Source organism: Myiozetetes cayanensis, unplaced genomic scaffold (assembly GCF_022539395.1).
Source record: "Myiozetetes cayanensis isolate MyiCay16 unplaced genomic scaffold, myiCay2020 scf2-11, whole genome shotgun sequence".
NCBI classification, from domain to species: domain Eukaryota; kingdom Metazoa; phylum Chordata; class Aves; order Passeriformes; family Tyrannidae; genus Myiozetetes; species Myiozetetes cayanensis.
In genome coordinates, this window is record NW_026087411.1 from 54,558,684 (window position 1) to 54,582,792 (window position 24,109).

The 24,109-nt window shown below is 39.6% G+C and overlaps 1 protein-coding gene across 2 annotated transcripts in view; it reads right to left on the reverse strand.

Moving 5' to 3' along the window:
• Positions 1 to 23,604, reverse strand: part of AIG1 (androgen induced 1) — a 119,843-nt gene extending 96,239 nt beyond the window's left edge. Inside the window, exon 1 of one of the 2 annotated variants that reach the window (XR_007629127.1) lies at positions 23,302 to 23,604. Coding sequence is in view for 1 of the 2 variants with exons in the window: in XM_050316868.1 (XP_050172825.1) it covers positions 23,302 to 23,442 (141 nt within the window). In the remaining variant the exon portion in view is untranslated. The remainder of the gene's footprint in view (positions 1 to 23,301) is intronic. The other variant, XM_050316868.1, reaches the window with a different exon arrangement.
• Positions 23,605 to 24,109: the final 505 nt, after the last annotated feature.

Consider the following 24,109-nt stretch of genomic DNA (forward strand, 5'->3'; position numbering starts at 1 on the left):
TCAGACTATTGAGGTATCACTCAGCAGTAATCTCTCACAGGATCCATGTGGATGTGTGTTAACGTATTCTGCTGGAACTTGTTCTCTGATAAATTGTTTTTGTTAGGTATCCAGGGAATGCATGTGCATCCACAGTGCGATCAAAATTAGTATTACATTTCAAAGAACCAAGCCCTTAGTGCAGTAGCAGTTACAACATAGTGATTGTTTTTATGAGGAACATGAAGTTTTATTTGTCTCGGTGAAAGCATTGCTTGTATCTGCTTCCAAAATATCCAACATAAAAAACAAACAAAAAAAGTAATAAAACCCACAACAAGTATGGCAAATGTAATACAGGTAGGAAAAGATCTTCTTTTGAAAGGAAAACACTGAAACAAAACAATAACCCAGAAAATGCACACTGATTCCAAATTAAAATGCAACAGCTTGTCTTTATATGATATTGTATTTGCTTAATCTTTTGGAGGAAAATAAAAATTAAATACTGCTTTGGTTTATAAAAACCTTGACCTCCAATCATCAACTTGCATATATGCAGCAAATAAAGTAAAAGCATCTTCTGCTTTCCTAGGAAGGGATTTCTTTTAAGAGGCAGGGGTTTTCCAGCAACGGATGTAGTAAAAAACTGTATTTCATTTAAAAGTAAAATATGACATAGTACTGCAATACAGTAGTATTATAATTAATATAAAACTACAACTTCCAGAATTTCATGCCTTTAGTTAAAACATCGGTATCAATGCCAAGGTCAGCACATCAATACACGGCCAATTAGAAAAGCAAGGGAAAAAAATCTACAGCAGAAATGGTCATACTTTAACCAAGTGTTTATTGACCTAGTATGCTAAACTGTTAACTGTCATCTCATGACATCTATACTGTGTCTTTAACTTAGAAAAATTAATCATTTTGCATATCACAGTATTACAACAGCATTATAATTGCCTCTTTACAAACATTTTCCTACTCTTAATTTGTTTTTTGCCATTACTACTTCCCAGGTTTTCAGACTGAAGATGGAAAGAATATTAGAGGGACTCCTGCCTCTCTAAACAACTACTCAAGAAATCAGAGAAGGAATCTGAAAGGATCTCACATACTTCAGTTTAAGTTTGCTTTCCTTTAATCGCACTTAGTCAAATAATGCAAAATAAATTTCCATTTATTTTGCTGCTAGATGCAAAGATAACCAGCTTCAGATGGGACTTTCTCTTTGGTATTATCAGACCTTTATGATCTTTCACAGAAACTTGAAACAGATCAAAAAGATTATCTGTTTATTTCTTATCCATCTCTTATTTAAACGATTCTAAATGTCATACAGAAAAGGGTGTTCTACGAAGAACTGTCATAAACCAGCCTAAATGGTATCACTGCACATTATTCGGCAGTATAAACTGATTGTATATTGTAGTCTGCTTCCCCGCTTTTAATTTCTTTACTCTTCTTAACGGTAATCTTTCTTAAAGAACTAATAAAAGAGATTTTTCATATAGGTCAACGCATTTATTTAGATCAAAGAGAGGAGTAAGATTCACAACAGAGATGTTCCCTATCCATGTCCGTTTCATAAGAAGGCAAAATAGTGCATCTGTTAAATTCACTGTTGCATAATAGCACAGGAGGAGCAACCAAGACCAAAGCGGGCAAATCCACAGCAATTTACTGCTTTGTCACCCAAACCAGCACTTTAAATTCAGCTTAAAAAAATATAGGAAACACTGTAGCTGGACAAAACAAAAACAAAAGCAATTTCTTTGAGGTAAGATATACTTAGTAAGCAGACTGCTACATTCTCCACGACTTGCCATTTTTGTATGAAGCCTCTGGTGAAGAAAACTGCAGAGAAATAAGGCCTAAGGCATTGTTGCCACTTGAGCACTGCAAAAACGTCACACTGAACGCATCCGCCTAGTCAACCACAGGCAGAAAAAAGGATTCTGGTATTCTAGAATGTAACCAGACTTGTAACCAAAACCAAGTAACATAATGTCAAACACTTCCCCTAAAGAAATAAAAGCACATTTTTTGCTACAGTCCTTATTTTTATTACACTAGAAAACGGTGAATATGATGGTGCATTTATTTTAGTTCTGTTAGATAATTATCATGACTGGTCAGGCTGGAATATGCTAAAATATCTCCAAGCAGATTCTAACGTTTTAACTATATAAAGGATCTTACTTAAATGTGTCACGTATGTAAAGAAAAACTTAAAACAACACATTACGTATTTAAATAACACACTGAACAAATGAAATGTTCTGTAGTAAGTAAAACTAGATTTGGTGTTGCCTTTCACCATGCTCTACAAGATTTTAGAGGTAGTAGATATTATCCTCCCACACCTCATTGTTATTCGCAGGTGAGTAGGAGGAAAACCAGCTTTCCTACATTTTAACTCCCAGCTGGTTTGTCACTGAATTGATTTCTCTTCATTCTGTGTGAATGAAATAGTTATTAAACTAACCTAAGGAATAACAGGAAGAAATACTTTCTCTGCATCTGCAAAGAAGAGCAGTGTTGTCAAAAAAACAGTTAATACTGAAGCAAACTCTAATTCTGATGCTTAACCATTACCTTTAGTAGTTCTGTGGTGTGACTCCTCTTAAAACTTCAATAGCACATCCTTCATCTAGATTTAATAACAAGAACTACTGAAAAATCTGGATGTACAGTACACGTTGATGAAGTATCTAAAAATATGCTGTATTAGGATACATGATAGATTATGAGTGTGTTACATTATCACACATCCAGCAAACAGGATTATCACCAGTGAGATCCCTAGCAGACAATGTAATTGAGCAGTTCTGTACAGCGCAGGAGAAGGAGACGGATGTGTAACTGCAGAAGAGTAGAAGTTTCCAACTTGGTCAGGACAAAGTCCCAGGAAACCTGGGTCAGTGTTGAGCATGATCTGAGCAAGGGGTTGGAGTACATGACCTCATGGCTTACCTTCATACTTGAGCGATCCTATGATTACACCAAGCCTGATGTTTCACGCAAGGGAAAGTGTTTAATCTTATCAAGGACAGTGAAATCTCTTCCTTGTTCACAAAAGACATATCTTTTGAATGACTCCAGCTGATCACAAAATTTTAGACACTTCTGAACTGTTTTCAAAATTCACCAAAGGGCTTTTCCTGTGATCGTTAGAGGTTTAATCTTTCCACGAGGAAATGCGTGAACAGACACTGTAGCAACAGTACTTAGTTTTGTACAAGTGTCTCCCTGCTGGTAAGACTTCAAATGTGTTACTCAACTTGAAAGGAAAAATAACTCAGGGGATACAGACCAACTGAAATTTGAGCTTAAAATTGTATACTAGACTATCACTAACTAATAGGTACTTGGTAGCATCTGGTTGTTATTTTATATGCTTATACAGAAACAACCAAAAAAAATTCAAACCCTATCCAAATTGTGTCATCCATGTAAATCTGAAGATCATTCTGTGGTTGCAAGATCTGCAACTTGACAGGTTCAATTCACTCATTAGAAGAGAAGCTATCATGCATGTTTAGGCATGTATCTGTTACTCAGAAAGAGCAAAGCCAAGTAGCTGCTTCTTTCATTGCCATTTTCTGTCTAAACAGGTCAGGAAGCTCTTACATACGCACTTGTATACCAATACTGCCTTTTAAACTTCTCTGGTGACTGTTCAAAATCTGTTTCTATCTCCAAGAAACCAAAAGACATTGAAATCAATAGTTTTGTCTTTTACATGGAATTTTACAGTCCATTGTTCCCCAGTCAGACAAAGAATTCTTACTCTCACCCTGTGTCCCACTTTTGGTCCACATTAAAGGGATGCTATCTATACTTTGGTGAGGTCCTCATGGAATTTTTTTCCTGGATCCTTCTAAGGCTTGGTGTCATCAGATTAACACCGATTCAGCTTTTAACCAAAATGCATAATATTGATAAAAAATTATCACTTCAGTATCAGCAAGGTAAGTTGCATGTGAAATGCAGCACTAATGTACTTTCTTGAAAAGATTTATTAAAGTTTTGCAGGTAGTCTTTCCAATGGCTAATGGTATATTATGAAAGGGTTTATCAACTGGGGGAATATTTTAAGGACTTGCATTCCAATAGGTTGTTCACATCTGTGTGCAATATAGACAAGACACAAACAAATTTTCTTTTCACTTTGTCGAGTCTTTTGTCAATTAAAATGTAGAGGGGAAGATATAGATACAATCACAGTTATTTCTCTGTTACTGGTAAAGACTGAAATCAAAGCTTCAGTTTGTCTTGGGATATTGGAGTCTTCCAGTTTAACACCTTAGACATGTACACTCCTCAAAAGCAGTCTACCATTTCTCACCATTGCTCCTTAAAACTAGAGACAGAACTCTGAACCTTAATGCCTGTTTATGGTACCATAATTACATTTATTGTGGCCGGCAGAGATAAATTCAGATAGAAGAGAGAACAAGGAGACTGTGGTAGGACTGTTGCTACTTTTCCTCTGACAACAAATTCTCTTCTACATAGCCTACATACACTCCACAAACAAGATTCAGCCATTCTCATTATATGTTCTATTTTGGCTTTTTTTCTCCTTTACTTGGCCCTGTAGAAAATTTTGGATAGATCTCACAAGTATGCAATGTTCTTTAAGCTTTCCACTTGTGCTGGTTTTGGGTGGGATAGAGTTAATCTCCTTCATAGTAGCTAGTATGGGACTATGTTTTGTATTTGTGCTGAAAAGTGTTGATAATAGATGTTTTCATTATCACTGAGCAGTGCTTGCACCAAGTCTTTTTCTGACACACCACCCCACCAGCAAGGAGGCTGTGGGCACACAAGAACTTCAGAGGGGACATAGTTGGAACAGCTGATCCCAACAGACATTCCGTACCCTATGGCATCAATTTCATCACATAAAGCTCGGGGAAGAGGGGTTTGTTCAGAGTGATGGCGTTTGTCTTCCCATATAACCGTGACTGGTGATGGAGTCCTGCTTTCCTGAAGACTGATGAACACCTGCCTGCCCAGGCACAGTGGTGAACAAATTCCTCGTTTTGCTTTGCTTATGTGTATGGCTTTTGCTTTTCGTATTGAACTGTCTGTATCTCAACCCACAAGTTTTCTCACTTTTACTCTCCTGATTCTCTCTCCCCCATCTCACCACAAGGGGAATGAGCAAGCGGCTGCATGGTGCTCTGTTGCTGGTCGGGGTTAAATCACGACGCTACTCCACTACTGCTGGTGGTTACCTTACTTTAACTGCAGCAAGGTTTCTGAAAAAAATCATTTTTCTAAGCATATGTGACATGAAATGAATATGCAAAGTCTACATGAAGGACTTTCAGATAAGTCACAGAGAAGAGCCATAACTAATCTCTGTATGTACTGTCACATAAAATTACATTGCTGTTTTGCGGGTTTTTTTATTACTTTTTTACTTGATGTTCAGAACATCTAATAAAAGATCCTACATATTAAGATAACAAGTATTCTGTAGTGAAGTTAAATAATATTGTATTACTGGTTTATTCGAAGAAACTGAAGAAAAATTACAGCTAGTATTTCAGCAGTCTCTACAACCATTTAATATTTACAGTTTGGACTTTAAACAAAACTGAAAAGGAAACTTACTAGAACTCATGGCACAAAGCAGTGGAAAATCGTATTTTATTTTACCTCATGACATCATCCAGTGAAGCAAGAATAGCTAAACTTTATTGTCACATTTTACAGATAAACTGAAGTCCAGAGAATTTACTAACTCTCCTATGATGACAACTTAAAAGTCAGGACACTCTGAAAAGAGAAGACAGTCAAAACTCTTGATTAAACAAGACTCATTAAATAATCTTTCTGACTTAGACAGAAGATGGCAGAAATTCTTCAGGATTTGATTATATCCCTCCTTTATAGACTTCTGTGAATGGTCATAGTTAAATATAGACCCACACATTTCTAACTAAACACCATTTACATATTTCTCTTGCTGATAAAGCAATGTCCATATGAGAAGTCTATCATGGAAAAAACCTTATTTTGAGCTACAGACCTTGGCAACAAGCAGAAAAATTTAAATGAGTGCTTCAGTCTGTTTACCTGATTAAAGAGGTATTTCTAAATTGCATCTGCTTCACGGAAGCCTTCATCCAGCCTCGGTCTAATTTTGTATGCCTTGAACCTTCAATCTCATCTATGTCTATGTGAAGACAAGATGCGAGCAATATCAAATGATAATGAGGTTCACTCATATTACTAAGATGCAAATGGTAACACAGTGCAAGATAGAGGCCTTAAAACTGGACAAAGAGTGCACAGAAATTCAAGCAGTAACAAAGCTACATCGTCATTTGGAAAAGAGTGGAACAATAAAACTAGCATAATTTTCAAAGTAAAATTGTCAGAAGCAAGTCTGGACCATGATTAATCAAGAACATAAACACCTAAAATTCTTTTGCTGCCATGATTGTTTACTACTAATTAAGCAGATAATTTTTTCACACTCCATTTGCAGTAACATCTTCTGTTTGAAGTGTTGTAAAGATGGTGTGTTTGTCCAACACAAACACTTGTAAATTTCACTTTTTGATGGTTCTACACTTTGATCAATTCAGTTCCTTTTATGACTTCAAGAAAACTGGCTTTTAGAGACTTATGCAATTTCCCAAGAACTGGCCATATTTAAACACTTGATGACCACTAACTTTGTCTCTTTACATTGTTGTCCCATGTCACAGTTGAGGCAAGATAAAAATAAAGCTGAGGAAAAGTCACATCAAGGATAAATATCCATATTACTTCCTTTTGTTACTGTGGTTCTTTATAAAATACGTGGACATACTTGGTGAATGGAAAAGGTCTGAAGCACAGTTTGTTCGCAGACCAACAAGAAAATGAAGAGCGAAGGAAGGATGCTTATAATGGAAGTAAGTCCGACAGCTGCTAGCTTCAAGCTCAAATCAGATTAATCACTTGGGATGTAGATTTTCAAATGATAAAAATTTGGAAGTCACTGTTATATGATTACAGATTAAAATGGCAGCCACTCTCAAAATTAGGTGTATCTGGAATGCCATCTACTATGTTTAACTGGCATTTTGCAGAAGCAGATATACCTTATCTGAGTTTATTATAAAGGTAGCCTTCCAGTGCTGGAGCCAGCATAGGATGAACTAAGCAATAGCAAAGAGTAAAAAGCTGACACTAAAACTAACTCTCTGATTCTGTAAGTTACTAGAGTTTGTTCATGCCTTTTGAATATTCTTCTAACAGAAAACTTTACAGCTTTAGATTTTCTTTTTAGACCATTTGCTTTAATTAAGTCAAAGAGCTTTTTAGGCCACATAGCTGAAGGAGATACTTGGGAATTATTCAGAAAATACTCATTTCAAGTTCTGGGATGGGAATGTGAAAAGTGCACACATAATAAAACATGCTTGGAAAACATTTTTGTGAGAAAAAGAGTAAGCCATAAACCCTTATTCTGCACACAGAAAAGTGTTAATTAATGAGATGACTGAAAACCATAGACATAAAATATAAACTAAAAAAATCCATAAACCTCAAAGGAGATCGCGAATTAACTTGACACATTCCACTTCACTATACGAATGCAACACTTTTTGTTGCGTATGCCACATCCTCCTTTCTTTTATAATCATAAGTACATACATACATAGTCTCTCTTAGGTATCATTAAACCTTTTGGCCAGGATTGACATTGCCTTTTGTCCTGAAAAAAGGTGGTGCACTCCACAGCTACGAGAGCTGAACCTCCCCATGGGCTGTCCCAGTTGGACACCACAGGGTGCCTTTACAAGCAGAGAGAGGAAGACATGCAGCCCAACTGCTGCCATGAAGGTAGGCGCCCATGAACCAGGCAGCAGGCTGCCTGTACACCAGGCTTGGCTGTGAGGCCTCAGCAATCTGCCCCCGACTGCCCCCGTTTCTTTCCCCCTCCTCCCCCACACCACGAGGAAGAGAGTGAGCTGCACTCCTCTGCCTTCAGGCCAAATCTCACCTGCAGGCCACCCCTCTAGCATCACACCAAACAGCAACTACAGCAGCAACAAAACAGGGCCCCGACACAAATGCCAGTGGTACATAGGCTTAAGCATTTACATAACCACAGACTACAAAATACGCTAATAAATAAGGGCACACACAAAATTCAGGATCAAGAAGGCTGCCAGAACAACGCATTCCTCTCCAAAACATGCACACAGCCACCTCAGCCCAGTTTTTGAGATGGATTCTTCAGACAGAAGGGCCCAGATCAGAAAATCAGGGACTTGATCCACAAGGATCTGGGACTGTCAAAATACTGATGATACTTCTTTGCAATCTCCTTCGCTGCAGCTCACTGATCCTTTATGAATTTTCAAATAAATAATGAATATTGCTAGAAAAAACTGTCCACCACAGTGAAGCAATAATCCACGTACATGAAACACATTCCGTGTTTCTCTCCCCATTCAACTCTGCAGCTACATGAAGACAGTAGCACAGTAAACAAGCCTCCTCCTCCTCAACACACTTCAACTCATTCTTCCCACACACAGCTGCCACTATCATGCATATTTCAAAGCCTCCATCTGGGCTTGACAACTGTACCTTCTTTTCTTCCAGCCAACAGAAATACACTTCCTACTCAAGCAGCCATGGATGATATTGCACTGGTTTTTTTCAGAAAAGAAGCTGTTCCACAAGTAGGTCATGTGGGTGGAAGCCTCCATGCTAACCTACATGTTCACTGTATAGGTTAGAGCTACCCTACATTTGCTTTTCCCTCTTTCCAGCTAGAAACTATCTTCAGGCAGCTTGTGAAGATTTGTGGTACTTGTCCAGGCTGCTGAATGCCTGGTTCTTCTGCATAAACACCTACTGCTCATACAGGGATTGACTTCACAGTATACACCCAGCAGGTTCAACATTTCCCAGAGATTATTCATTTATGCCACATATGCTACACAGTGCAGGTACACCTCTCTCTATCCAGAAATATGTCCATAATTCCCACGGTTGTTGCAGACTGAGGATGCCCTGAACTCAGCATGCACAGGAGCAGATCTCCAGTTTAGGGCCTCATCTTTTTCTCCTAAAGTCAACTCTCCCTGCTGGAGCTATGCCTGTTGATGTTCTGCTGCAACAATCACCCACTCTGCACCCACAGCAGCAACCTACGTTCTACCATTTAAATAGCTTTGCCTCTTCCTTTCTCTCTCATCAGCAGCCTGGACTCAACTCACCCTTCCTGTATCATCAAATGCTCCCTTCTACATCCCCCACGTAAACACACACCCTCCTGTTCTGCTGCAGCTGGGTAGGCACGGGTTAAGGGCAGTGCCTGTTGCAACACCAGGAAGGGCAGAAGCCAACCTAAGCTATGGTTCTTATCTTGGAGAGCAGAAGAAGGTGGGGTCAAACCAGGAACCAAAGTGGAGTCGGGCTGCTCCTGCTCCAGCAAGGGGTAGCACCTGCCTTCATTCACACCTCATGGCAATGTCCACAGTTTCCCATCTCTTTGTGGATAGCAGCAGCAGCAAATGAGTCATCAGGTGAGACAGGGCACACTAGAGGTGACGTTTGACAACCTGGGCAGAGCAGGTTGAATAGCCAGTCTCAACTCAAGCCCCACCCCACCCTGCAAAAAACCCCAAAGGCTGAAGAGAAGTAATCTATGCGCAGCCTTTGCCCCACGAATCACCTCCTGAACCACCCAAGATTAACAATGTTTTAACATACAGGTTACACAACTAAGGTAATTCCTTAAGGATTTTAATGACTGTATGTTCAGCCAATTTCAGTGTCTTGTCTGCTGAGCTTGCATTTGGTTTAAATCATACCTCTCCACAGACAGATATGACGCTTAGTTAGCTAATATTTCCTAAGTGGTTTGAGATCTTGTAGTAAAAGATGCAATGGCTCTACAAAGCAATTTTACTCTTAGCAAGATACTTGCCATCAGGATTTGTTAATTTTATCAGAAGACCCCCATCTATGTGTGTACTGCTTCCTTCTTGGAATAAGGAGGACAAAGGAATGGTACAAAAATAAGCATCCATAAAGAGAACAAGCAAGATTGATCATTAAGTAGGCACTCTTCAGCTGCTCACACTATTAACCTATGCTTTCTTTTGGGAAGACCACCAAGGAGAAAAACTGCAAGGCAAACTCCAGTGTAAAGATACTTTCTACCCAGAGTACTCATCCATTTTAGGTCATATGAAAAAAGATGTGGCCTAGATCTTCTGTCACTCTGCAGGCACTACCTGTCTTCCTACTTAAACAGCATTTCCCAACAAACTGAGATATGGCCTTAATTTTCCTTAAGCTGATCATACAGGTTTAAAATTTTTTCTTTGATATTTATCATAGTGCTTTAGAGGTCACCCAGGCATTTTATGCAGACTGCCGGTACACTTAATCATTTCAGTGTCTTTCTGCAGTAAATCAGAAGACATTATATTAATAAAAGATGGGTCTGTTCCAGGTCTGATTCCGAATGCTGAATCCTCATCTACGTGGCTTAAAAAGAGTCCTTTAAAAAGGTCAGTTTACTCTACGGAATTCTGAATATCAAGGATATGTCTTCTCTCAGAGAAGATATATATGCTTGAGACCAGCACGAAGACGCTGGAGTTATTCAGAATGAGAGCTCAAGGCTGTCTGCACCACAACCTAGCCAAAGAGACCTTGTCTGAAAATACACCACTGAGATACAGCCACACCATGCAAATAAGTATCTCGTAAAACATGTTTATTTCCATCACTACACTTCTCTGCCTGGCAAACACTGTTTAGTCACATTCACTGAGCACAAGGACCCAAGACAGGCAAAATATAAGGTCTAAAAGGGAAAGACTGGTCAAAAGAGGACTTTGCTTGTACCACATTATTATGATTTGGTTACTTCTTCAAAATACTTATTAATCCCTGTAATCAGGTTGTACCTAATTAAAAAAAAAAAAAAAAGGAGGAAAAAAAGATTAAGCAGTTGTTCAGTTGTTTTCTGGAGTTGATTTATCACATCTTCTTCTGGCTCTTTTATATTTCAAATTCAAGTCTGCATTCACTATCTCACACACCACATGTACAATTCCTATAAAATAAGGATAACCTTTATGAGTAAGTCACAACTTTCAGTGTTATGTTGCTTTTGTGACATTGGTTTGGTCCTTGCTAAAGGAAAATTAAACAAGTTTTCAACTAATACAGCTGACAAAGTACTTCTGAATAACAGTTTCTCACTGCAGGGGTCGATTCCTCTGCAATGGAACTTCGTCTGAGTATCTTAATGAAGACAATCAAATGTCTTGTTTTCACTAGATCAGTCCAACTGCAATGAAACCCTGAATTTGAAATACTTTTTTTAAATCTTTCTTTTTCCTCACAAGAAATTGCAAGATTGACTTTTCTTCCCATCTGGAATAAATTCGTAATTTCTAAATTTACAATCACACCAGAAGAGACATTAAAAAAAAATCCACAAAAAAACCCTTCAATATTTTATGTCTTATCTTGCAACATGCTGAAAACTCACATATTTCTAACTTGCATGCATGATACGGATGCTGAGTATCACCCAGAACAGGAAGTCTGACCTCAACTCCTGTGCGGAACATATGGATAATACAGAGCGAATACTCACCATTGGCTGTCAAAAGTAATGTCAAAATATCTCTGCAGATCAAGACCTTTGCAAGCTCCACAGAACTTTTGTGACATTTTATCACGAGGCAGCTGTGAGCATTGATTCCAACAATGTGCCACACAGTTCAGACCCTGTAGTAGCGCCGGACACCCTGCAGGAAATGGCATCGAGACCAAAGTGCTCCCATCATAACACTGCACCCTGACTGCTGCCCAGACCTGTGCTGGGCACAGGAAAGCTAACCAGGCAAGATGCAGACTCTAGGTGGGTCATATGTTGAGCATTCCTTGTTCCAGACATCACTTGACTATTTGGCTGATGTATCTTAAAAGATATTCCTGACCCTAAACCACCTAGTCCAGACAGAATTTTATTTGCATTTTAGCAACCTGATTTTATGATGTATGTGTTCACTGGATATGTGTTCAGCCATGCTACTGGTTGGATGTTGGGGCATGGAGCCATGGCACACTCATCTGTACCTGGTAACCCCTAACAAAAATGAATATGATTCCATATAGGTTGAGGAGAAAGCTACCACTGTGAAATGCATATTTCTCTCTTTCCTTACTCCTAAATTGCACCAGGTGTGTTTGCATGCAGTCCCAATCCACCCACATAACCAAGGTATAAGTACTTATATATGTTCACATGAAAAAAAGAAAAAAGCTGCTTCTATTAATTCCAGTAATAGCTGACAAGCTAAGTAATGTTCAAAAATATTTTTGTTTATCTCACTGAATGTAGATTTCAAACCTCATGACAATTGTTATGAGATAGGTTTTCTTATTAGTAAATACAAAATACAATTTAAATCATTTCAGCATCTCATTTAAAATAAATACACTGCAAAAAAAATAGAAAATGTCTGAATAAATACTGATTGCTGATTCTGTACATAATTTTGATTCTTCAAGTTAAACATCAGTTTTTATCAAGGACCTGCTTCTGAATTGGAAATTCTATCATAAAAAAACTGAATGGCAGGCTACCAAAAAATGACAAGATTTTAACACCATAATAAACATTAGGATCATGATCCATTATGCTTAACACTTACAGGGTTTTTTTCCCTGTAACCAGGATGCTTAAAAACTTGTTCAAAAACAGAAAGCAAAGCTAAGAGTCTTATGTAACAGCATAATTTCAAAACTGGTTTATTTGAGGCCACACCACACTAAGATCAAGTTTTTCTGATGGAAGATGGCTTATTCTTCATTGGTTTGGGTCTATACAGGGTGCTTCAAAAACACAAGAGAACGACACTGAGTAGGTCTGGTATTTGGGAAGGTCAGGATGAAGATGCAGAAGAATATATGAGACAGTGAATGCACTGGGAGAAAAGACAGTATGTGTGAATGGTGTGGAAAGAGTGTAAGGAGTATGTGGGATAAGAAAAGCAGCACTTGACAGGAAGACACAGGCTTCTGGAAAAGGACTGGGTGTGTAGTTGGAAGTGGGATGCAGAGCTGAAAGATCAAGGAGACTGTGCTGGGTAATAAGATATTAGAAAGAATGCAGAAAGAGATATTGCATAGGTGGATTCCTATAAGGAAAAAAGGGCAGAAAATATACAGATAACTGACAGCAACCCTCAACTGAGGAGCCTGACAGGGTGATAAGGGGCACGAATGGATCAGGGCAAAGTGGCAGCACTTTCATTCACAAAGCCAGCAGTGGATGAATAGAATCATCCCTTGCACACCCTCAAAGACATTCATATTTTGCTTGTATGCTGTAGGTTGAATTTTAAAATCAAGAAGTTCAGATCCCACCCAAAGTAACAAGAGGTCCCTCCACCCTTTTCCAAAATACATCATCATAAAATAAATTTCATCAATTCAGCCTTGTAATTAATGGGGACCAAAACAGCTTTGAATTATTTTGGTAACATCATTTTAGAAGCTTCTGCCCCAAACCACGAGAAAAAGAAAATAAACCTTACCCTGAAATGACATATGACTTAATAGCATAGAACATAATCTCTGGAAAAACAGAGCTGTTAGCTTCTGAAATTATACTGGCATTGACTCAAGGCGATTTGAATACTAATCTTCTATAATAATATGTTAGAATTAGAAACATCATTAGCTTTTTAATAAATACAGGAATATCCCTTTCTAGCCATGGTAGGTCATGAGACAGCTGACCCAAAAGCTTTCTACTCTCTCCTGTTCTCTACAGTTCTTTGACACCGAAAAACTGGTATCTCAAACCACTGCAATCTTCTATCCATGGTTCATTAACTGGTCACCTAAACTGACTTAAGCAGTAGCAGGCCAATTTACTCTTAGATGTGCATAGTATAGGGAGAGGCTATGGAACAGAGCAGCTCTTAGGAACATTTTGGTATTTTCAAATTATGTGCAGCATAAGTAAATACCTATTATTTCAAACACGTACACAAAGATGTGTATCCACCTCCAAACACCTCAAATTGCTTTCAGCCTCCTGAATGTCCAATTTAAAACTACAGCACTGTGCAACACTTCCACACAGCACAGGTTCCCTTCCTGACTCCTTCATTCTTGGGACTCACTTCCTGGGACCTAGAGGAATGCACACAATGTAAATTTGCAGTCCTTGGAATACAGTTGTAACAAGTAAACTCAGTTCAAGAAAGTTTTCACTGCATGGAGTTTCAATTTGTTTGTAAGCGTTAAGTGAACAGCAAATGGGGACCTCTGCATCTATCAGTGCATGTAACTTCTAACTAGGGACAAAGCTTTGCAGGCACCCTGTGCTGAGACAAAGCATGCTAAGCCAAACATGTATGTGCAGAGAAATGGTGCCATGACACCAGTGTGGGGGGTTGTGTGGGGAGACTGTGTGGGTGTGTGGGAGGAAGAAATGAGAGAGGACAAGGAAGGGGAGGAAGTCTGTGGGAGCTAACACATGCTGGTTTAGCTGAGAAACACCAGCCACCCTGTATCTCCACCCGTTGCTTCCCCTCTGTTTTTCCTCATACCCAGCAGTCAAATACCTAAATACCAGCTTGTCACAACACAAGACTGCATGGTGCACTTTCTCACCTACACATCCTAGGTACAAATTCCTGTCAAATACAGGAGCTTCCTTTTCTCTCTCACTTCCCTACTTGCTTTCTTTACACAGCTGAGCCTGCTCAAGCACTGGCCATAAATAACTTGCATCTCCTCTAGAGTCAAGGCCCCATTGAAGTGCCTCAGGATGACACAGACCCTAGCATCAACATTAGCTGTATGAAATGCTTCCACCACTTCAGGCACAAGCTTTTTAAGCATCTCACAGGGAAAACATCCCTTTTGTATTCTTGTATTTTATCAACTCATATAGCAGCATTTAAAGTCAGCAGTTTCTTTTTCTTCCTTTTGCATCTGATCACGTACATTTAGGAACATATGCCACCTGTGCTCTGCATGTGTAACTCCCACTCCTGCTGACTTCTAATATTAGCAATAATAATAAATAACAAATTGTTATTTATGCGCTGCCTGGACCAGAAGGCTTCAAGGCACCTGATAAAATATATGCAAATATGGGGGGGGGGGAAGTAAACTTACCCTCAGGTACACAAAGCACTAGGTTTAAAAAAATTATACAAATACAGACAAGCACTGCCTGAAACCAAAAATGAGTCAATCAATCCCTAACAGATTAAAATTTAAACTCTCAGCTAAGTCCCTCCCTGCACAACCAGCACAAACAGTCTGAAGAGTCTAGCAGTATTTGTAGAGGTAAGACGAAATCTTATAAATTGTTTCACTCAAACTAATTAATTGCAAAAACTCACACCCCTTGTGCTTTGATTTACAAGTAAGGAAGGAAGTAACAAGGGATTTTATATCCTGCTCTCCTACACATTCTACTCTAGTTTATCAGGACACCTAATATTCAGCTAGGAAAAATGCAGCAATACTAGTTTTGTTTTATGCTACACTGCAGAGTCCTCAAGCACTTTGAATCAACTAACCTGACAGACAACTGTGGCAAAAAATGCCTGAACCATGTCAGCTGCACATAGATCTAAGTGGAAATTATTATATAATTGCACCTTCTGGCATATCTGTTTGGAAAACCTACTGTAAATTGGATGTTTGCAAGGACAGTGGCAAGAAAAGTTGTTCAGGCAATGAAACTAGAGGCATTCAAATGTTGCATTCAGACTCTCAAGGGAAGATTAAATGGACTTGCCAAAGCTTCCAGAAGGAGCCTTCCTACAAATGAAAATCAGGTTCTGATTTTCCCCTAGCATTTCACATGAGCTTAACCTGCTTCCAAACAAAATCTCCAAAAACCACCCCCCCAAAAACCCAAGCAATTTTACAGTATATTAAAAAAAAAAAAAGGTTTATAAATTTTAACTTGCTTTAGTTTCCTCCTGTCTGAAAAGTCTGGAAGTTTTACTTTAGCTTCCAACTGATTTTGTTTTTTCTTCAGACTTCAGTTAACTTTTCCATCCACTAAAGTTAAACACAGCTTTTTCAGTGGCAGCATATTTAACTATGCCGAGTTGAAAAAATCTTGCATTATACATAGTAAGAGTAATGGAACAAAGCCTGTAAGGCTTTGAAGACTAATAACATATTCATAGCTTTGGAAAATATGGTATAGGGAGAATGTAATTATTCAAATAAATGCAGGCAAATAAGGCAAAATTTGAAAAAGCTTTCATTGGAAGGAAGAAAGCTTTTTATATTCACCCTTTCAAAGAGCTGGTCTACAAATAAGTCAATTGCAGATTTTGTTTCTATCTCGTATGCCAGATATATACCAGCACATGCAAGGTGAGAAGACCAGGCCTTCTTACTTTCCAAAGGCCTTCGGACACTTTCCAAAAAGACCCCTACATTGAGAGGAATTTCACATTTTTCATGTGTGTATTGAAAACAATAACATCACTTTTGTTTCAAATAGAAAAATATTCAACGTCAACTTCTTACCAATATTTGTTTCGCTCTTGAATTCTGCAGAAATCATACAAACCTGTCACTGGTGTTGATTTTTTTCACACTTACTGACTGGAACTGCATTAACAATTAGGACTCCAAAGACAAGGTATTTTCCACCCAGGTCAAGCTCCTTCCAATATCAGTCTATATTAAAGTAGCACAGTTAGAAAAATGTTTTCTAAATATTGCATTAGGATAGGCAGGCACCCACAACTCCAATTATCAGGTACGAAAAGTTGCAGCATAGAAAATACTTACGTAATAGAAGGAATCTGAGATATTTTTTTCATACATGGTTTTGTTGGGGTAAATACACACCTGGTACAATGCCTCACAATGAATCTACATATATTAATACACTGCAGAATCGCCTATTTTTTCAACTTTATTACATTCCATTGTGGTTTTACTTTGTTCAAATCTGCAAACATATCTGTGGAATGTCAGGATTTTGTAATTTCATATTTTTCTATTTATAGCAAATTCTGTTGCACGGTGGCATACTGGCACATTTGAGATTTCCACCACACCAATAATAAAAGTTTTTTTATCATGTGAGGGTTTCCCAGTTTTCAGATAGATTGATTGATTTTCTTAATTTTGAGCATAAGGACAAAACAAGCAACTGCCCACATGGACAACTACCCTGTAAGTCTCTGTACATCCTGAGGTTGATGTAACTGCAAAGACTTAAGTGGAATTTGATTTTTATTACAAATATGTTTAATTTAAAACACCAGGTTTGAAATTTTCAATACTAGTTAAGAACATTATTTGATAGGTTATATAGATCTTTACTACAACTTAAGAAAGTCAATCTTCCAGAATTTATTTCTCATATAAACTTAGATGGCTACATTAACATAACACAAATGTAAGGTCAAAAATACATTGATTAAATAATTTTTATATACATATATTCACAACAATTTAGGACAGCTCAGAACTTTGACTTCAGCAAAGAACACTAATGCAGAACACTAGAGCTGTTGTCCTTGTTTAAACTAATTGTTTAAAATATTTACGAATTTTGCCATATGGAGGTATGTAAGACTGTTTGAGTTATCCTTTCCACTATAGTAAAATTGTAAAGAAAACAACAACATAAATAAATAATATTTTTTTCAAAGGGCAACAGAAGACTAGTAAACCAACTTCTTGAAGCTGTCATCATTTGAAACTGTTCTGACAAAACTCTACAGACTTTACACTCCTGATCATAACACAGCACGGTTATCCATCACTTCCATACTCCAAGTTATAAAATAGCATTACTGACATTAGTTAAATCTATCATCAGAGAAAGTGATCTCAATTTTTCCTCTCTTCCACCTTTCTCCTTTACCCTGCCTACCCTATTGCCAACACAAATATTTCAAGACAGGCATAACTTTCCTGAGAATTCCCAAATGAAATGTACAACATATTTAAGTACAATTGTAAAATAAAGGCATGCTAATGCAATGTGAAAACGGAACTCTTCAATGAGGTGCTCAAATTTCACTCAATTTGTAATAGCGCTACCAACAGCAAATGGAAAACATGGCTCTATGACTAAGAAATGGTGACACTGTTACATTTTTATTACTGCATCAACAGCGCTATATATTTCTGCTCCTCTGACATGTTTACAGCCTGAGAGTAAAAAAGAAAGCTCTAAAACACACACATAAAAGGCTCCCTTATGTATATGGTTGCCTTTTCTCTCAAATACATTAAGCATCATTAAGAAACCTCACCTTGTTATTCCCGAAAAACCAATCCCTTTCTTTCTCTGTAAACTGATGAACACTCCATCGACTGTGTTCTTTGTTATAGTAAGACCACACAGTAAGAGATTTAGATATGGTGATAAATTTCTTCTCGGAATAATACACAGTAATATTTTACATTCTGTATTTTTTTCACCCAAAAGCCATAAAACACTTAGCTATCAAGGTAACTTTACAGCTGATGAAAAAGGAAAGCAGAAGCCTTTCCTTAGCACTTATTTTACTAAAGGAAATCCTATAAAAGAGCCAAAGTTATATTCCATAGAGTGTAGAATGTGTTTTTATCTTTGTTTGTGGTAAGTTTGGCCCATACAGTTAGCAATTCAACTTGTTCAATTTCAGATACTGCACCAATGGCACAGTTTATTATTCCTTAATTATTAATCTCTTAGCCTATAGTATTTTCTGGTCATTTTATATCCTATCAGTTTGACTAAATCCAAATTAGGCACAAATCACAAAAAACTTTTAGCCCTGCTCTGTTAAGCTGCTATCTTTGTTTGTTGTCTGGTAACCGTATCACACAAAATTTAATAACTAATACATTAAATAAATACATAAATGATAGACCTACCAACTCTAGTTTCTAGCCCTATTGGTAACATGCCCCTCTGGAATTTTTCCAAGACAGGGAACTGACTAAGTTCTGATGACTTATTTGAACTTAATCAAACTAAATCTAAAGGCCTTTTCTGCAAAACAAATACAACATGTACCTGGAAAAAAAAAAAAAGTGCTGGGAACAGACCACATACCTGTTTCTTGTAGAACTCAATCTGCCAGAAAACGTATACAAGTTCATACACACATACCCTGCTATTTCTTTCAAGAGAATACTAACAGTATAAGGTCAGGCAGATTTATATATGAGCAAAATCAATTCCTCCATAGCTTTGGCTGCCCTGAATCAAGTCATGGGAATACCTACATTAACATTCTGATATTCAAAATAGGACCATTAATCATAATCATAAAACATAACACTTGAGACTGCTTCCAAAATCTGGCCTTGCTTTTTGCCGCTGTAACTACCCTGTTCAGCCTATCAGAGACACCTTAAGATTATAAAAAACAAAAACAAAACCCCAGAGATTTGTTAATCCACGTATGTGCACTACTATCTTGACTTATTCTACTTTCTTTAAGGAATAAGGTTTCCAGAGAAACTGCACAATGAAAACTAGAAGCTATTTAGCCCAGCACTACCCTTACTAAGGAGGTACATACTTATTTCAATTCTAAGCTACTTTTATGCTATTTATCATGCATACAAATGCAAAACATAGAACCAGTCTTCTTTCAGCACCCACAAGCTCCACTTTATTCTGGAACCTAAATTCTGTTTATTTTTGCCTCCTCTCACAGCAACAGTAAGAGATCCAAGAGAAACTGAAGAACAAAATGCAACAGCAAGGATCCTGGCCTTTTAGACAAGTTGGTGCAATAGATTCCTCAACAAACGTGTATGTATAAAGACAGGCATGTGACTGCAGTGTATGCAGGGTGACCTAGTTATCTTGAATTCAAGTACTATTACCTTTAATTCAGCTACTTCCAGTACCTACAGAACTGAGTAGAGAAAAATTTGGAGTTAACTGACAAACTTGTTGCAAAGAATCATATTGTAGTGGCGTCATTTTCAGCCTAACAACTTTCAGCTATGAGGCTCAACAATAAATTTATGGGTCGTGGCACAGGACAGTGAAGTCCTGCAGCACTTCACTACTAAAGCATGAAACGGTGAATCTGAGGTTAACAAAAGCATCTATGTAAGAAATACATATTTCTTGAAATATTCCATCTGAATACAGTTCTTTGCTGGAACTAATTAGGAACTAATTTTGGGGCTTGGTTTGTGTTGTGAGGTTAAATGAAAAATTTCATCTGCTAGGCCCACCAACTGATTTTGGCAGCAATTCTTTATCTCTTCATACTTTAGCTTTCTACTCTATACATGACCAAAAAAAATACTGCTCTCTTTTCTGAAGTGTTTTGGAATCCACAGGTACTAGGCAGATATTTTTACCATCTTCTGAATAAGCGGGATAAAAATCTAGCACCTCTACATATCGAGGAGAAAGTCTGAAGTGGAGATATTACTACTAGTAGCAACAATGAGGAGCATTCCCAGTGTACTGTCAAAACATACTGCCTCTACATTGCTTCATAAACCAGAAAAATATTTCATTGGCACAGGTGTTTCTTAGGGAATGTTGCCACCATACTGGAAACTGCAAAAAAACTGAGTCAGTCATCAGAACGACAGCAGTCAAAAGAAGTCATCGGTTGCACTTGTTTTCTTTGCTCATTCATGGACAGGAGAAATTAAGCATAAACATTGGCATCCAAGAAAACATTACGTAGGTATAAACATCCAAAATACTTTGGATAGACAGGGACATTACAGTGTTTAACTCTGTATGAAACAGCTTTCTCAAAATGCTCAACTTCTGTGAACTCTGTGAGGGCTCCAAGTCTCCTGTTCAGATCAATGCATACACTTAGAATGATTTACTGTCTTGTGTTTTAGAGTCCAAACTACTAATTTTTCATCATTTGATTCAAAAGTATATTACCTGCAGATAACTGTAAATCATTTCACATTGCACTCTGCAAAGCCAGTAACTTAAAACTCCAAGAGATTTATGGATGCTGAGACTGGAAAGGAATGTCCCTTTAAAAATAGACAAATGGGAAAAAAAATCCAAATTACTTTTCAGATTCAAGTCATAAACTGACTTTTCTCAAAAACTGGTAGCAGTTTTTGGAAACAGAAAAAACTTCTACGTGCTTCTGTGATGTCAAAGATGAAATCTCTGTTTGTGGAGGTACAATCTGTAGCAAGAGCACATGTCTGCCAAGACTCTGGCATTGATGATATTTTGTCTAGACAGCCTTTGAATGTGACTGACACCGGAATACTGCACATGGTTGAGAAAACTGAAACTTATGGAAGAGTTTTTTAAGACTTAATCAACATACAGTATTTTGGAAATGTGCCTAACATCGTCCAACCGTGCCTCCTGGTATCCTCCTCAGGAATGTAACAGTTTCTGTTTCTTCAAGTCTCCCAGTTGTCCCAGATTTGCTTAGATAAGATGCTACAGGGCTCATTTGGACATAAGGAAATACTATCAGCAAGTGGAGAGGTCTATGTGCGAGTTAGTCACTGAGAAAGGCATTCAAGCCAATGAATTCTGTGGTTTTGTGAAGAAGACTGTAAGAAATTGCTAAGCTTTTTCAACTACTGGAGTTCACTATGAGAAACACATGAAAGTATTAGCTGCAGTTGGTAACTCCTCTAGGTATTTTAGAAAGCACTACGTATTTACCTTGACCTTTTGGGCCATGACAGAAGTAGCCTGAACCATGTACATGCTTTGATGGGAAAGTCCACGTGAACTTGCCACAGACAGCAGGCTGTAATTTTTGGGAAATGATGATTGTCATTTACTGTAAAATTTTCACTGTATGGCAACCTTGAGTGCACTTAATCCTCCAGCAACCGTAAAGGCTAGAAGAAACAACAAAGAGACTCAAAGAGAAGATTATCAGCTTTTAGTTTTAGCTGGTTCACTTCCTATTCGACTGGTACTAAAGTCAGCAGCTCCCTCCTAACTCACTAGGATTTCATGCTAACTTCTACCAACCAATATTACAGACAGTACTGTTCAGCAGCCCAAAAGCAAAAAAAAAGAAAGAGTTTGCCTTCTAGAAAAACATAAAGCCTTAAGACACCCATTTACAATTGCAGTAAAAGCAGTAGTTATTGCTGCAGATACTCAGAGATCCAGCAAATTTTTGCATCCACACAAAAAATTTATCCTGGCTAAATGAAAAACATGGTAGGTGTTTCTTCTCTGCAAACAAAATATGGATCTCAGTGAACTTTAACTAATTCCTGACACAGAAATTTGCAGACTTGACTTGTCTGATTACTGGTGTTTGAGTTTGGTCTCCAAGTCCACAAACTCAACCTATTGACTCAATATGAAGCATGTAGGCAACAGCAGCAATACCTGAGAATCTGCGATGAAGGTTTGAGAGAGGTGTTATTTACTGGGAAGCACTGAAATACTTGCATTTTGAGACTTTTCTGCAACTGAGTAGGAACTGCAAGAGTTTTCACCTAATTACACTGTGAATACAAAGAAAAAAATGTTTTGATCTAGGTACTAGGTTTAAGTTCGCTATCATATTACTGAACCAGGAACCAAGTTTCTCCTCCCATCTCCTCTCTTCCTCCCGCCCCCTCTTCTCCCACCTGCATTAAGGGAACACTTGTTGTGGAGGCAGCAAGCCCAGGAAGCTCAGGGAAAAAATAGCTCCTGCCTAGCACCTGGCGTTCTCCAGCAGGCCAGCATGCTAGTTACTCTGATATGCCAGATATGGACCCTTATGAAGAAACATCATGAAATGAGACCTCTTTTATTTCATAGGCTTGTTTATGGATTTGCAACCAAAACTAACTGGATCAGGCGAGTTGTAGTGGCCTGTCATTTCTGTGCCACTGACACACTTGCACCTGTCAGGGATGGATTCTTCAAAAGGGCCAAAGGGAGCAAAGCATGTTTGTTCTTTTTTTATTATTATTTTGACAGCACACAGGAGCCAGATGCTGGACCAGCAGGTTCTGGTGTTCACTGTCAGCCATTAGAGAAGGCGAAGCACAGCATCAGCACTGGGGACACGGGCCGTCAAGGCGCACCTTCCCCACGGCCGCTCAAGCGCTGCAGCCCCTCGGCTCTGTCCGTGCCTCTCGGCGTTCAAACCACGCGGCTCCGCGGTGCCCGGCCGGCTCCCCTCACGGCCGGCCCTGCGGCCCCAACATGTCGCCGCCCCGCTCTAAGGTCACCGCATGGCGCTGCCGTCGAGCGCCGGGGGCCGCGACGCGCCCGGGCCGCGGCCGCTCCACGGGCAACCCGAGGAAAGGGGCAGGGCCACGGCCGCCGCCGGGGGCACTTACCAGGTCTATGAAGGTCAGAAATTTCCAGCTGCCTCCATAGGTCTGATGCGCGGGCATGTCAATGGCCTTGTAATTGCACAGGATGGAGCAATAGGACAGGAGGATGGCGGCGCGCAGCACCTGGCACGGCACCAGCGCCATGTTTGCGGCGCGGGGTGCACTTCCGCGTGCCCGTGTGTGTGTGCGTGTCCGTGTGTCCGTGTGTGTGTCCGTGTGTCCCTCTCCGTGTGTGTGTGTGTGTGTGTGTGCGCGCCGTGCGGGCGGGACTCGGAGCGCCCCCGCGGCCCGGCCGGGGCGGAGCGCAGGGCCCGCGCTGTGCGGCGGCGGCGAGGGGCAGGGCAGGGGGGCCGCGGGGCCGGGCGGCGGGGCGGGCGGCGCTGCGGCAGCGGCCCGGCTGCCGGGAGAGCCGCAGCTCCGCGGCCGGGCCGGGCGGGAAGAGGCCGGGCCGTTCCCGAGGGACGCGAGTGTGAGCACGAGTTATCTGCAGAACGCGGTTTCAAACGCAGACTGCAGCGGCTCAGCAGTTACGGGTTACAGTCGCCCTGTACGGACGAACGCTCTTGCCCTGCGTGCCCCCGCGGCAGGCGGCCCCCCGCGGCCCCGGCTGACGGCGCCGCTGCCCGGGGGCCGGCGGAGCAGGTGCCTCCGCCCCGGAGGAGGGAGCGTGTCCGGGGCCCGCCCGGGCCAGGCCGCCGGCCGAGAGCGGGCTGTCCCTGTGCGCAGTGTTGGCCGCTGCAGGGCCGCTCTGCGTGTCCCACGGGGGAGGACATGTGTTCTGCCCGGTGTTGCCCCGCCGGAGAGAGCATTT